The 15,393-nt window shown below is 41.2% G+C and overlaps 2 protein-coding genes across 3 annotated transcripts; one reads left to right on the plus strand and one right to left on the minus strand.

Moving 5' to 3' along the window:
* Positions 1–3: 3 nt before the first annotated feature.
* Positions 4–8,387, minus strand: osgin2 (oxidative stress induced growth inhibitor family member 2). 2 transcript variants are annotated; one of them, XM_019271397.2, is made up of 6 exons: positions 8,281–8,387; positions 4,120–4,212; positions 3,860–3,996; positions 3,581–3,772; positions 3,391–3,482; positions 4–3,310 (listed from the first exon to the last, which is right to left on the minus strand). In XM_019271397.2, exons 2-6 carry the CDS (start codon positions 4,184–4,186, stop codon positions 2,128–2,130), a joined length of 1,671 nt encoding a protein of 556 aa, XP_019126942.1. In that variant the 5' UTR covers positions 4,187–4,212; positions 8,281–8,387; the 3' UTR covers positions 4–2,127. The 2 variants fall into 2 exon arrangements, with proteins under 2 accessions (XP_019126942.1, XP_019126934.1); XM_019271389.2 differs by lacking the exon at positions 8,281–8,387 and adding an exon at positions 8,101–8,271.
* A 929-nt stretch (positions 8,388–9,316) lies between these two features.
* gtpbp10 (GTP-binding protein 10 (putative)) lies at positions 9,317–14,413 on the plus strand. The gene is made up of 10 exons (XM_010736038.3): positions 9,317–9,442; positions 10,861–11,054; positions 11,217–11,308; positions 11,711–11,855; positions 11,955–12,028; positions 12,130–12,182; positions 12,292–12,399; positions 12,513–12,590; positions 12,719–12,842; positions 13,127–14,413. Exons 1-10 carry the CDS (start codon positions 9,410–9,412, stop codon positions 13,327–13,329), a joined length of 1,104 nt encoding a protein of 367 aa, XP_010734340.2. The 5' UTR covers positions 9,317–9,409; the 3' UTR covers positions 13,330–14,413.
* Positions 14,414–15,393: the final 980 nt, after the last annotated feature.

Consider the following 15,393-nt stretch of genomic DNA (forward strand, 5'->3'; position numbering starts at 1 on the left):
GCTAGGCAATGGTTCATGCCTGCATGCATATATTTAATATTCATATCAAAACAAGTCCAGTGAAAAAAGCGTGAAGGAATAATTCAGCTGAAATTCAATATTTAACACAAATAACAACATGTTCACTAGTTAACTGTTATACGATTACCAAAACTTATACAGCAATGTGTTAAACTACTTTGTTAGTAGAAAAAGTAATATTACTACAATAACGTGTTATTTAGTAATTCATTATCCCCAACACTGACTCTGACTACCATACTGTAGTATGAACGGGGCAGAAGAAAAAAAAAACCTTTACAGGGATCACATCACAATAAACAAACCATGAGCTGTGCGTGAGCGGCAAAAACAAAACAATGATGCATATGGCATCACGCTCCTGTAGACGGTGTTTAAATGACTGAAAGGAAGGAAAATACAGCAGGAATGAGGAATAGATTGCTACTATGACTGCTCACAAGTCGCAACCAGTCTATACTGTTATTTGGCACCTGACAAAACAATATTGGCTGTATGTAAGAAGAACTTGATATATATACACACACATGTAGAGTTGGGCAATATGAAAAAACAGAACAAGAAATAACTAATTAAACGTGTCTAGTTGATTTAGTTATAGGGGATGTCTGATTTGGTAATCGCTGTGTAGAGTGAAGTAAACAAAGTTTTGTGCAGTCATAGAGAAACCTATGATATGACTAGAGTGATGGATAATAAGGAAGACAGAGCTTAGATGTTCACTAAAAATGTCATAAGAATGTGACTATAAAAATACATAGATGATGGTTTGGTTTGCTAAAAATATAAAAATAATTATTTGGATGGTATGATTGTAAAAAGTGTGCTTTTCTGTTTTGTCTTTTTCAAAGCCCATTTTCTCCATGTGTATGTATGTATATGGATTTAGATTGAGATGAGCTGGCAGTGACTCAAGAAAACTGTTTTTTTGTTGTGGCATCTAGATAAATGGATTATGAAGTTAAAAACCGTTTTACTTTTTCATTTTGATATACCGTAATTGGCATAGTTAAATTAAATGTAATTAAATGTTGCTTTATTATATTTTGTTTGTTTGTTGTTTATATAATATTTTATGTCACATTTTACTGCTAAAGAATGCCCATCTTTATCTTGTCAAAATTTATCATTACAGTTAATTTGATGAGAAATTTGAAAGTTGCCAAATGGCAAAAAAAGCATTGAGAAAGCATAATCGGGGAAGATGAGGTGCATTTAATACACTATTGTGCTATGAAGTTTGCAGTCATTCTGACTGTAAATCTAAACAAAAATAAAAAAAACTGTCCACTGGATTACCTATCTGTTCATACTGTATGGAAAGAAATAAAAATGTAAAATGATGGGATACTTGAATCCAAACGGTAAATTTGCAATGACTGCCCAAGTATACATTCAGATCTGCATGTGAAATTATTTGCATAGAAAGCCTTTCAGTAGCAGTATAACAAAGGCAACAGGTCAGATTTATTAGGCTTTTCAAGCTTTTTTAGGTATATGGCTCAATCTACTGATAATAGCAGCTAACCGTAGAAAACAAATGCAAAAAATAGACTAAAGCTAAGCCATGAATCTGGGTTACACTCTGAAATAAATCTAATGTACATTGACCACTCCAGTTTAGAGTTTAGATGATCATAAGTTTGTCCATCACTTAGACAACTATTGCTAATAAGTTCAGCATTTCCACCTAAAGGTTAGACTAAGAGTAATTATACAACAGCAATTAAATGTTAAGTGAATGGATTGAAAGACACATGGTGAACGAATAAATAACCCTGATGAAAATAAGGTCCCATTCAGTTGTGAGGTTACAGATTTACTGAAAAACATTGGCACACGGTAGCTTGGACTTCTGGAGACTTCGTATGAAGTCAGACAAGACTCTTGAAAGCTGTCTTTTGTTTCTTTAGAAACTAATTAGTGTACATACATCGTCTTTTTTGGTCTTAGAAAGTTGTAAAAATGCCTTGATGAGAAAACACTGCATTAATGGGAAAACGTTAAAACTCTTGTTTTGCCCTTCACCGGTTACATCAGTTGGTAAGAGTGCTTGAAATCTGTGCACTATGACCAACGCGTCCTGCTCTTCTCTCCATCATGTTTTCAAATGAAGTTATTCCCTCCATTGCTGATGAGCTTCCCTTTCTTCTTGAGTCTCTTCAGCAGGCAGGAGGCGATGCCTAAAGCGCCACCCTTCAAAAAGCGTACAAAGTTGTCTCCCACCAGCGGGCCCATGGCAAACAGACCTGGCTCCTTGGTACACTCAAAAGTGTAGGGGTGGATGTCAATGGGGTTCTGCTTGCAGGAGACAGGTTTTGTTGGATCCTGACCCAGATACTGGCCCTGTCCCTTCAAGAAGAACAAATTTGGGTTGGTCCCAATCAGGACGAGGACCATGGAGATCTTGAATGCCTTGAGGGAGTTGTTCCCCTGCAGCAGACACTTCTTATCAGACTGGAAGGACACCACACAGTGTTCAGGGAAACTGGTGTAGTCAGGAAACAGGTTGACACTGGCATTACCAGCCATGGTACCTGCAGCAAGTTGGGGTTTTGGGCACATCTTGGCACATACTGAAGTGGCAATACTAACTGCCTGGGGTCTGTTTGAAGTAGAGGATGGAGCCACATTTGTGTAGGTCTGAGAGCACATCATATTATAGACTTTGTGGTACTCTGGGTACAGGGTCTTGGGCAGCTGTTTGAAGATGAGGTCTTGGTCGTCTACGTTCTTACGAAAGACATGCAGCACTCTAACGTTGCTGTTACAAGCGCACAGAACAGCATCTGCAGCACTTAAACCGGCACCTACGATTAAAACTGGATCAGAGTTCATATCCAGTTTCCTCCGGCTTAGAGCCAAACCCAGGTCTGAGATGCTGTGGAATACAAATGGTAAATCCTCCCCCTCTACATTTAATCGAACTGGTGAATCTGACGCACCAGTGGCCAGGACAACATTCTCAGTAAACAGAGAGAAAGGGACGTGAGCGTCGTTCTGCACCTGCTGGTATCCTCTTACTTCCCAAAGAGCCCCCCCTCCTCCATTGTTTAGACACTCAACTCCATTTCCCTCAAAGCCTTGATTCCCATCATCTCCCCCCCCTCCGTCTCTTTGATCGGTGTGCCCATTTTCCAAACCTTCCCCCTCATGCCCCCGGCAGAGTTTCTGGACAGAGGTAACATAGGTATTGTCAACAAAATTCTTTTTGAGGCCTTTTAGCTTCACATAGTTACGGTAATAGGAGGAGATCTCCTCAGGGGTAGCTCTGTCACTGGTTACATCCCTAGAAAGAAAATAGAGATGATAAGGAAAGAGATGACAGAATTAAAGAGACTTGAACCATGTTTTTTCTGTGCTCAGTACCTGCGTTTCCCATTGGTCAAGTCTCTGTAGTTAACCCCAGGAAGCTCCATCCAGATGCCAAGACTAATAGTCAGCATGGAGCCTTCCATGGCCTGAGGAGAGAAGGGTAGAGGGAAAAATTCAATGTCAGAGAAAGGACAAAAACAAGGCAATTGAGAGGGAAAACAGAAACAGAAACCTTGTAGCTTACATGCCAAGCACCTCCAGGTGTTGCCCTCCCCAACACCAGATGTGGGATGTGTTGCTGCTTGTCCCTCCTCCACTGAAGGACTGGGGGGAACTCGTAGCCAAAGTCAGCATTGGGGTGCAATAGGGTGTCAAAAAGCACAGCCACAGGGTTCCTTGATCTCCCCTCAAGACCTTCACTCAAATATTCAAGATCCTATAGAAGAAAGAGGTCCCTATCATGACACACCTGAGAGACTGAAATCATTTGTACATATACAAGAAATATGCAGGTGTTTTTTACTTGTTCAGTGATGGGTAGGTGCTTAGTCTCCTGCAGTTTCCTGTAGAGTATTGGGTTCGGGTGGACAGTTGCCGTATCTAGGTAGGGCTTGTATCCACTCAGCAGGTAGGACAGACAAATACCTGATGGTCCGTTACCTGAAAACAAACCCAGTTTGGGGAATTGGGGTTTAGTTTCCTGCCCAGTGTTTTTAAGATTTAAAATGTTTGTTGTTAAAAGTAACAATGTGAAACCATCAAAGGTCAGCACAAAACATTTACCTATGATCACCACAGGGACAGTAGGTGGGTGCTCTTGTGGCAGGGTGGTCTCTTCAAGAAGTGGCATGGCTGTAGCCTGGGCCAGAGCCGGCACTGAGGAGGAAGGATAGAAAAGTGAAGAAAGTTCCAGACATTTCTGTAGCCATCTATTTGATATTCAACTAAAAGCAAAGGCCCATTTGTGCTATGTGCCCCCACTGCTTCCATGTTTCTGGGTCAGATTATTTGAACAGGTTCAAACCGGCTGGCTTTCTTTGTGTCTGACAATGTTGTTGTTGTCTCATGTTAGCTTAGACCCTGTCTCCATCCATCCACCATTATCAGCTGACTCCAACACACACTGAACAGGGAAAAAAACTTTTATTCATCCTGTTATTGTGCTTCCGCACACAGCCGTGACCCTCCCTGTCTGTCTGGGGCTTCACACACGTGGAAACACCCTCTCACAACACAACATGCCCCCCCTCCCACTTTTCCCGTCCCGCCAACATCCACACACCCCTCTGTCCTATCAAACAAGGCCCGCGGCGAGACTAGCCTCTGTTAACCCTGGTGTCGCTTCCTAAACAAAAGGCAGTTCTAATCAGATTTATGTAGGCTTGGGTCTGTTGTGAAACGTTGCCGTTGAGCAAGTGTAGAGTCTGTTTGTGTGTTACGCGACAGTGCCATTGTGTGCCCGCCGGGCAGCAAATCCCCCCTGATCATTCCTCCGAGTGGGCCCTAATCCCACTGGACCTGTTTATGTCTTTACCGTCCCTTTCAACAGCAGCAGGGTGAGAATGTGGTCCTGGCATGCTGACAGACTAAACCATCAGACGCCCTCCTCCTCTCACACCCACCAGGCACCCACCACAACAACCACACAAATTCGCGCCAAAATATTACCCACCGACCACAGCAAATAGTTCTCACTTGCCCCAGTTTCACACTAACCAAAACACTGCCTTTGTTTTACAGGCCAAAACACTGGTTCACCTCCCATAAAGACCCCATTTGTTTCTGCTGCCAGTACAGTCTGCCACGTTTCACGTGCACCCCTCTCTCCCTCCCTCCATCCCCCTGTCTGACCTGTGTCTGTAGGCCAGCCGGTTGTCTTTGGTTGTCGGCTTGTTTACCCTTTTCAGTGAAAGCACTGGGATTCCACACATTGCCTGCCTCATTTGGAGAATGTTGGCAGGTTAATACTGGTATTTTCACGCCAATGTCAATTTGAAAGACCCCACAGTGTTTACAGTCTAAATGTTTTTTTGTTTGTTTGTTGTTGTTTTTTGCTAGAACTTTAATTTTGTGCACTCAGTGAGTCCCAAAATGAGACCTTTACTGTGGACTTCTGTGGATCCTGCATCATAAGAATGTATTAAGTTAATTTAGTAAAATAAAGAACCGTTCAAAATATCTCACCATATTCTGTTGACAAAACAGAAGTATGTAGTTCAGTAAGGAAGTTCATTCTAGACCTTTGAAACAGCATATACGGCAATAATAATGACAAACAATCACAAGCTTTTTTGGGGCGTTTTAGACTGCACTGCACATCTTAATCAGATGAAACATGATTATTTAATCACAGCAGTAATGTAGTGTCTGTTTTGGATGGTTATGTTAAGTTATCCTACAGGGAAACTCTTCATTTAACCAATCCAAATTATTAGTAGCATTAACCCAGGAACCAACTCCAGTTCGAAGATAGTGCCAAGTAACCTGACTGTGGCAGATCATTTGTTACACAGAACCATCTCGGAAATCGTCTTTGGAAACAGTTTAGAAAAGGGCAGGCATTTGGCAGGTGATCAGATGAACCATCTGTATTGGCAGTAGCTCTGTCCGTAGGGACTTGGCTTGTGGAACCTGAGGGTGGCCAGTTCAAGTCCAGCACAGACCACAGGATGGAGCGTGAACTGGTAGTTGGAGAGGTGCCAGTTCACCTCCTGGGCACTACCAAGGTGCCTTTGAGCAAGATACTGAATCCTTACCTACTCCCAGGGCGTCGCTACATAGCAGCATCTTCGCAAACCTCTTTATCATCTGCTTTTGTTTTTTCAAACACTACTCATAGGATGCTCGTTGGTCTAGAGCACGTTTTACCTACAATGTTTTGGTAGTGCACCACTTGTTGTGGATCAGCCATAGAATGCTAGTTGTCTATGCTGATTTGAAGTGTCACTGGTGCACTATGTGGGGACATTTCCTGGTTAGATACGGTGAAAATGGATAAGTGTCAAACTGTGTGCTGATGTTATTCAACTGAAGTCTGATTTGTCAGTGGAAACACTTTAGACACAATGGCATCTCCGGCATGTATCAATAATCAGAAGAGGAGTAAAACAGACTGGAAGGCGAGGACTTCTCCCCACAGTATTCAGGCAGCCTCTGATTGCAGGCCAAAATAATGACTAATGGTCTCTGTGGATATGTGGCCATAGAGAATAATGTTACAGGATTTTAACGTGATCAGAGTACTTGAGGTCTGCTACAAAGTGCCTTCTTCATGTCTTTATGTGCATGTTAGTCAGCTCTGTAAATAAGCACAAGTTCAGGAACAGGTCAGAGTTGATGAAACATTACTGAAATTTGTGTTTTTAGACTTTTTATTCTGGTTTACTTAGTTAATATAGAATAATCCCCAGAAAAGTTTGCTTTTGTTATGTTAAGTTCATTTTAAGTACCTCAGTACTCTGATAATGATCTACTAGATTTAATAAAAGAAAGGAGAAAGACTTCCATCACATTTTTCATATTCAATCCCAAAACAAACAAACAAAAATAAAATAAACAGGGTATGAATCAAACTGTGGCTCAAAAACTGAGGTCTGAACTAAACCATAGATTTGGAGAATCGTTACACCCTGGACAGTCAGGACAAAATCAATTTTGCCTTTGGCTGCCAGTTCCCTTTGCAAAGTTAGGGGAAAGACAGGGGACAGGGGAAAGACAGGGGAATTAACCTATAACATCCCCATCTGGGATTCAAACCCACGACCTTCTCGTTGGCAACGGTGCTAACCACTGAGTCCTCATGTTTTTGTCAGGTGTAAATACAACATGATGCAACAACAGTGCTGTATTGTTGCATCATTTACTGTCATTTACATCATTTATATCAACACCTGTTTCACATGTTTCTATTGTGAGTTTATGCTGACAAATGCAAGAGTAAAAAAATAATGACCTGTGTTCTTTATTTGCTCCACTTATATAATTAAACTTTAATTAAACCAAAATAGAAACAGTTACAGTACAGATCACCCAAACTGGAGAGTACACATCCACAGCTGAAATGGCTACAATGACTTCATACTTGAAAATTGACTTCATTTGTGATTGGTTGTACTGTTTTTCTGCCCATTCATGTGCAGCATGTGTGGAAAATATGGACCATAGTGTAGGCTACTGTTGGTTACATATGGAAAACAACACTTATTTTATACTTTTAATATTCTGTATAGCAACGCATCCACCTTTTTGTTGTTAATTTGGCTTTTCTTCTGCGTTTCACCAGCAATCTCTCTTTTTTTGTGTGATTTAGCACAAGCTCTGTTTGAAAGGAAAGGTGCGTTTGGTTTTCACAGGCCTGTAACTACAGCCTCATCTGTGCAACGTGGGCTAATTTGCACAAAGCAGCCTGCAGGTCAGTTAAAAAATGAGGTTAACTTTAACCTGATTATATGTGTGTGTGTGTGTGTGTGTGTGTGTGTGTGTGTGTGTGTGTGTGTGTGTGTGTGGATGTTAATGCACCACAAGCTACTGAAGCAACAGAATGATGTAGCAGATATGTTTCCCCATCATACACCTCATCCTCATGGACCCACAGGCTCACACCTCCCACTACACTCCTGACTTCTGAGCAGCGGTCCTTGCAGCCTGCATCCAATAAGGCACAAGGAGCACATGCGACAGCGGCTTCATCACCATCATTGCACAATTTAGGTCAAACACACTCACCAGCATCCGCAACACTCTGTCAAGAACAGGGTCTCTTACCGCGTTGTGATGTATCTCTGTGTCTCCAAGTCGCGTCCTGTTATCACGACCCACGACAGCGTTTCTAACCGTATAAATAGGCAGACACCGGTGGGAGGACCTATCCGACTGTCCGGGTTCTTGAATGAGAATAATAAGCCAACCTCTCCCTCGTCATCACGCACGCAAACACACGCTTACCTCCGTGCGGTTAAATCCGAGCAGACCCGGTTTATTCAGGTCTGATCAGCCCGTAAATGTGGCCTGAGGGGGTAGATCTTCTCTGTCTTGATGGCAGTGTGTGTGTGTGTGTGAGGGAGAGAGAGAGAGAGAGAGAGAGAGAGAGAGAGAGAGAGAGAGAGAGAGAGNGAGAGAGAGAGAGAGAGAGAGAGAGAGAGAGAGAGAGACCGGTCATGTGTTTGCTTTTGTCGTCACATGTGCATCTCTGCACCGGCGTTCACAGAGACAGAAGAGAGCCGGAAGATCAAACCTGCATCCCTCAGCATCCTCACAGCGCCGCCGACTCTGCTGCTCACTGAGCGGGCAAAAAGTGAAAGAATCGTCCAAATCTTCAGTAAACCATTTAGAAACAACCAAATAAAGCCCTGCTACGGATCCTTGCTGTGATATATTTTATATTCCACAATATAAAGGTGTTACAGAATTAGCAACATATTAATGATCTTGTTGTTCCGTGGTAGTGAGGATGAAACTGAAAATTATCATAGGGGTGGTGCTGGAAAAAATGGTAATCCAAAGAGGGAATTGTTCATCCTCTGGAGAGCATAATATGAACACTACAGTTGAAAAAAATCATACAGTTTTTAAAAATTAAAGTAAAATATTGTACTGACATATTCAGAAAAACGTATTTTACAGATTATTATGATCAAACACCTTCAGCAAAGTGAAGAAACCAATAGTTCTGTGGAAAATCAGGGCAGCATTACCTATATATACACATTTACAGTATAGTCAGGGTTCAATATCTGGATCAAAGACACCAGAAACCATCAGATTACAAGACAAACTGCTCTACACCCTGATCTACCTCACTATTTGGTGGGTAGCAGTCGAGAAATCCAGATTATAAGCAGTAAAATATTGGATAGAGTGTTTTTGAGGGCACTACAGCCTCATGTGTCCGCACCAGCGTGTGTTGTTGAGCAGCAGCTGTCACTCAAGCCTGTGAAGTCCCGCCTTCTTTGTCTCATCAGCCAATGAGCTGAGAGAAAAACCGTCGCTTCCGGTTCATCACACAAACACACATGTGAAGCAGCAGCTAGCTCAGTAAACAACACAGGAAAGTGGCAACACACGCCACTGAAAGATGGTCCAGCTCAGTAGAATCTGCTTCCGGAAGGTTGGTACCGTAGCAGACACACTTTTAATGTCATAAAAACAGTTTATTGTCTATTAAATTTACTAAGAAAAGTGGTGACATTGGCAGGTGATCTAACTTCGCTAGTCTGTCTATCTGAGATAACTTCCTGCATTAACTCATTTTAGGATGGGGCATGTGAATTTTAGGCTTAGACCTGACCAAGCTGCGACTGTTACCTGAGCTGTGTTATGTAAGGTAGTAGATGTGTCGTGTCGGACTGCAGACCTGCTCATGAGAGAGGCAAAACATTGACTAAGCTCGTCTGTGTGATTATCAGCCTGTAATGTTAATGTGAGGTAATGTCACCTGTGACTGAACAGTACAATAATGATCCAGTTAGTCAGTTAGGTAGGTGAAAGATGTGTCCACAGCTTTATATTATTATTATTATTAAATGTGCTAAATACATGGACAACATTGATTTACTTTAAAGCATCAAAAGTCATTCCTAGTCTTGTAAATAGACACTCAATACTTGACTAACTTCATCCTGAGTTTTAAACTGTCATGCATTTTGACACGCAAGCTCAGAAGCTGTTATAAAAAATAATGATGATAAACTTTATAAAGCACCTTTCAAACCACAGTTACAAAATGCTTTACAATAACGAATAATATTATAAACAATAAGTTAAAAGCAATAATTCAAGAAAAATTAGAATAAAATATGCATGGAACATAAAAAAAGTCTCATCTGTGGATCTCAGGGAGCGAGGAAAAAGGGTCTAAGGGCTTTAAAAGTAATCCGTAAAAATCTTAAAGTTATGGTTTAATCCAGCGTTTCTCAAAGCCTGAAACTGGTGACATCCCCGCAGACAAAACAAAAAGACATCTCCCCACTCCACGTAGTTTACATGCTTAGTTTCACTCAATTTCTGAAATAAAAGATAGCCTAACATTGCTGTTTTACATAACTTCAGACTACAGCAAATATATTTTTAAAAATTTTGACCTAAGGCATTCATTACTTTCTGACTTTCAGTGGAAAATAACTACTGAATTCTCATGTCTCGCATCTCTGAACTTCTCTTTAACCGAATCACACATATTTAAGCTATTCTGTTTCATGTCCTTTGGATAACTAATTTAATAACTAATGTCACATTGTTTCACTTCCAGTCTCCTCTGCCTTCCACTTTTAAAAACCTCTGGTTTAATCCAAAGCCCTTTCCCATGTTAAGCATCACACATTTTTGAGTTTGGAAATAGTAGTCTGACAAGTTTCAGTAGTTCCCCCACCTCTATGAAAGTGGAAAGAAAATATCATCCACTCCACTGATTTGTAGTTAGATCTAGTGTCAGTGAGGCTTGACTCCCGTGTTTATTATTAGTGGCGTTGTCCCCAAAGTTACTTGGACACATTTTGAATTTCTTGGCTTTTTTCTCTCCTCTTGCAGTATGGAAACCTTCTGGATAACCTCCGTCTGTATGTCCGTGGAGGAAGTGGAGGGATGGGTTTACCTCGTCTTGGGGGACAAGGAGGGAGCGGGGGAGATGTTTGGGTGGTGGCTACAAAGAACACGACCTTAAAGAAGATCAAGGACAAGTACCCTCAGAAACGTTTTGTAGGTGGAGCAGGAGCCAACAGCAGGTTTGTTTTCTCCAACCGTCAGAATATTTGTCAGCTGTTATTGGCTTCTTTTCACCAGTCATCAACATCAGTTGATTTATGTTTGTTAAAGATTCTCAGCCATGTTGTATAATAGATGCTGGGACCCGTCATTGAGTCTGTGGTAATTTTATTTACTTACAGCACCCGAGCACTGAAAGGAGAACGGGGGAAGGACAAAGAGATCTTGGCTCCTGTTGGTATCGCAGTCACCACTGATGATGGCAAAATAATTGGTATGTCTTTTGTAATAACTCCTCCATGTCGCTTTTATTTGCTTTACACTGTCCTGCACTGTTCACATTTTTCAGTTCAGTGTCTAAAGACCTATTGCAGTCGATCCCTGAGAGTTTGTTGGTGAACTACATCAGTCTTTAGTCTTGGTATCTAACATGACACAACTGATAGTCAAACATGTGTAGCTCCTTTCTATCAAGTGATGTTGATGTCAAAACAAACCCAACACGGTGGTCTCATTTAAAATATAAGCAAATGACAGATGTGTTGTATGTTTGAGGTTAAGTACATCATTTATGGCATAAAATGTAGAGTATCAGTAATTAAATGGGACTGGAATAGCTAACTGATGTTGCAGTAAAAACTTGGCCTCATATTTTATCATCCATTCTCCCTCCAAGGCGACCTGAATACTGAGGGTGAACGTCTGATGGTGGCAAAAGGAGGATCCGGAGGTACCCAGTACTCTGCATTCGAGCCTAGTAGGGGCCAGGCCAAACACATAAGGCTGGACCTCAAACTTATTGCTGACCTTGGCCTTGTTGGGTGAGCGCAGAAACACATGTGAACGTGTCAGTTAATTTAAGATGAGTCAAACATTTATAAGCATCTTGATTTTCTTGTGTTGATTTCTTGTGTCATCAGGTTCCCAAATGCAGGAAAGTCGTCTCTCCTGACGGCCTTGTCTAATGCTACACCTCAGATTGCCAGTTATGCTTGTGAGTACATCACTACAAACATGTTCAAACTGTCTTAATTTAGTTTAATCATTCTTTGGATCAATATGCTGTGACCTTTTTTTCTAAACATTATTCCACAGTCACAACTTTGAGGCCGGAGATAGGCAAAGTGATGTACAAAGATTACAAGCAGGTATGGGAATGTATATTGGTGTGTTAACTGTCCATTGAATTAGTTTATTTTTAGTGGTTTCCCCTCATTGAGTGGTAGTGGTGTTGTTATTGTGCCTTATTTTTGGTAGATTTCTGTTGCTGATCTCCCGGGCCTGATTGAAGGAGCTCACATAAACAAAGGAATGGGCCACAAGTTCCTGAAACATGTGGAGAGGACCAAGCAGCTGCTGTTTGTGGTGTGTAGTGAAAGTGATGAACTGAGGCTTACATACATGTTTGAATGTGATCAGAATAACCAGCTAAAAATCGGCTTTAATCATTGAGTTTAATTTTGTTTGTGTGGCTACAGGTAGATGTTTCTGGTTTCCAGCTCGCAAGTAAAACACCGTTTAGGTCGGCCTTCGAAGCTGTTCAACTTCTCACCAAGGTAAGACAGATAATATGAAAGACACTCATCTCCGTGACTTAACTCCCGATTCATCCACCTCATGCACACCATTTCTTTACCTTCTCCATCTTCTTCATCCTCTCACCTCCTTTCACCACAATCTGAAGGAGTTAGAGTTGTACAAGGAGGAGCTTGTATCAAAGCCTGCTTTACTGGTGGTCAATAAGATGGACCTGCCTGACGCTGAGGACAAACTGGCTGAGCTGAAAGAGCAACTACAAAACCCAGACGGTAGGTTTGACGTGTACTTATACTATTACATGTTACGTACTTCTTGCGGTTGGTCGTACCTGGAGCACAAAGTTACATTACTAGTGCAAGAACAATGAATAACAAAGCCACCATTCACCTGAGTACATGTCAGTGTAGCATCAAAAAATGTGTCGTACCAATTAGGATGAAAACAAAATAATTACATTTGTGACCAATAATGAAAGTGTTAACAAAGTGGTGCAACGTGCATATTGACTCACAACATGTTAATGGCACAATAATACATGTATTCTCTCCTGCAGAGTTCTCTGATCTGTTGCCTGATGACATGATACCGAAGAACTACATGACCTTCAGACATGTTCTTCCTGTTTCTGCCTCCACTGGATTCGGTATTGAACATTTGAAAAGTTGCATTCGACAGTCGCTCGATGAGGATGCAGAAATGGAAACTAAAGTCATCCGTCAAGAAAGACTGCAGGCACTGAGGTCCCACTTGCACTAGCATTTGTGATAAACACAGACAATGCATCCCTGTGTGACTCAGTGAGTGTACGATGATAGATGAGTCATTTTCTGTCTGCAAATAAAAAAGTTGGCAGCATCATCATCCAGAGAGGAAACACCTGTGACAACAGAAACTGTGCAGAGACAGTGTAGAACTGCACATGAAAGTGACGGAGGATGACTTTCTCACTGACCATCACAAGTGTTACGAGGCTTCACGAGTTGAACCACGCTTTGCATAGCCGTTTGTTTGGTCCGAGGTCGTCATCAAAATCTAAGACACTGTTACAGTTACATGGTCCATCTTTATTCAGAAATTACACATAATAAAAAGACTGATGAAACTTACCAGCAAACGGATGTATACGCTTACCATGAAAGGATGTTGGTCAAGAAAACACAAGCAGCACCAGCTTCATGCCCGGTGCATTGAAGTTTACAGTGGTGCATTTGTTCATAGAGAGATTGAGACTGTATTTATGTTTATTGGTGTGAGTTGTAGTGATGCACTGATCCAACTTTTTCTCTCCCGATTCTGATCCCTTAACACTGAGTATCTGCCAATACAAAGTACTGATCTGACACCAATCTGACGTCCTTCTGTCTTACTAGAACTCGGCAATCATTTTATGTAAGGTAGCACGAGGCCAGGGAATACTGTGGCAGTCTGCAGCCTGCCATGACTGATAATGGCACCACTGAATTTTATGACAATGACAAAGAAACTGTATTTACTGTGGATGGGTCTGGCTGATAGCAGTTCCACTACTGAATAAGGTCCGCATTGGATCTCTCAGTAAATCTCAAGTGTGTTGCTCATTGACTCTAATACAAAATAAATAATAAAAGGAGTCAGTTATAAGGCATACCTGTTTTTTCCCCTCTGTTCTGAGTCTGAAATTATTAGAAATGTCAGCATAGACAGATGTGTTGATGAAAGTTTTATTTTATATTAAATATATTACAATACTGAATGATTAAGAGGAAAAAAAAATATGGGGATTGATTTTTGCATCATTGGTCTGTACAGCATACAGGCAAAATAAAAAATAAAAATAAAGACAGCAACTGCAGTATTTAAATTTAAACTAGTACATNACTGCAGTATTTAAATTTAAACTAGTACATGTGGGATTTTTTTTCATGGTTCCTGCAGCAGAGTGCAGATGTGTCTGGCAGGATGGGACCAACATGGTTGAGACTGGGTGGTTGGTGTGCTCCAGTACATGAATACATTCAAGTCTCTGGCCAGACACAGACAGACAGCTCATCTGTGGGGGCATTTTGCCAGAGTTGTCCTGTTAGCATTTGTCACTTCAACCGTGCGTGCAGGCAGCTACAGCAGGCAGACAATGTTTGGAAGATTGACAGTGGACAATCACAGAAATTACTGCAGCCTGCACGGTCCCATCCGTAGTGGAGAGTCCTCAGAATGTCGTACTGTGCAATGTCCACGACACCGGGACAAATGTCTCACTGTTGCACAGTATTATGATGTTAAAAATATTAAGAACTCTGAGATAATGCTCTCCACAGCCTCACTAGAGACTTACCAACTGTACGAAGACCAGGGCAAAAAAAGAAAGCTCTCGTAGAAGGCATATCATGAGCCCATACAGATCTCATTTACATTATATGTGTCCAAACTTTATATGACACAGATTAGCACATGCCAGAGGAACGACCACTGCTATTGGCCCCGGGACAAATGTGTTTCAAAAAAACTCAACATGTCTCCATTCAAACTCATCAACACACATAATTATTACAATAATGCACTTAATTACCGTTTGAATCGTTGCTGTACATAATGCTGAGAAAAAAGTGAACATTACAAAGGTACTTAATAAAAAAGATACTAGTAGCAATATTAGTCCAATATTGTGAAGATCATATTACCTATACAGACCTAATGCATACATGAATTACAAATGAGTGCCCACACTGGAACGAAAACAGTAAAACGACAAACAGGAGGCCTTAAGACAACAATTTCTACACAAGGTAGAACAATGAGTTGTAACTGTACAAACTTGTTTTTGAGGGAGTGATATGGGATTAC

Source organism: Larimichthys crocea, chromosome XIII, assembly GCF_000972845.2.
Source record: "Larimichthys crocea isolate SSNF chromosome XIII, L_crocea_2.0, whole genome shotgun sequence".
Lineage (NCBI taxonomy): Eukaryota > Metazoa > Chordata > Actinopteri > Sciaenidae > Larimichthys > Larimichthys crocea.

Bases quoted from the DNA above. Each gene is read 5' to 3' on its own strand.
- osgin2 (XM_019271397.2), bottom strand. From the start codon at position 4,186: ATGCCACTTCTTGAAGAGACCACCCTGCCACAAGAGCACCCACCTACT. The intron at 3,997-4,119 runs GTAAATGTTTTG...GTTTGTTTTCAG, and splicing joins TGTCCCTGTGGTGATCATAG to GTAACGGACCATCAGGTATT. The intron at 3,773-3,859 runs GTAAAAAACACC...TTTCTTCTATAG, and splicing joins ACCTACCCATCACTGAACAA to GATCTTGAATATTTGAGTGA.
- gtpbp10 (XM_010736038.3), top strand. From the start codon at position 9,410: ATGGTCCAGCTCAGTAGAATCTGCTTCCGGAAG. The intron at 9,443-10,860 runs GTTGGTACCGTA...CTCCTCTTGCAG, and splicing joins GTAGAATCTGCTTCCGGAAG to TATGGAAACCTTCTGGATAA. The intron at 12,400-12,512 runs GTGTGTAGTGAA...GTGTGGCTACAG, and splicing joins CCAAGCAGCTGCTGTTTGTG to GTAGATGTTTCTGGTTTCCA.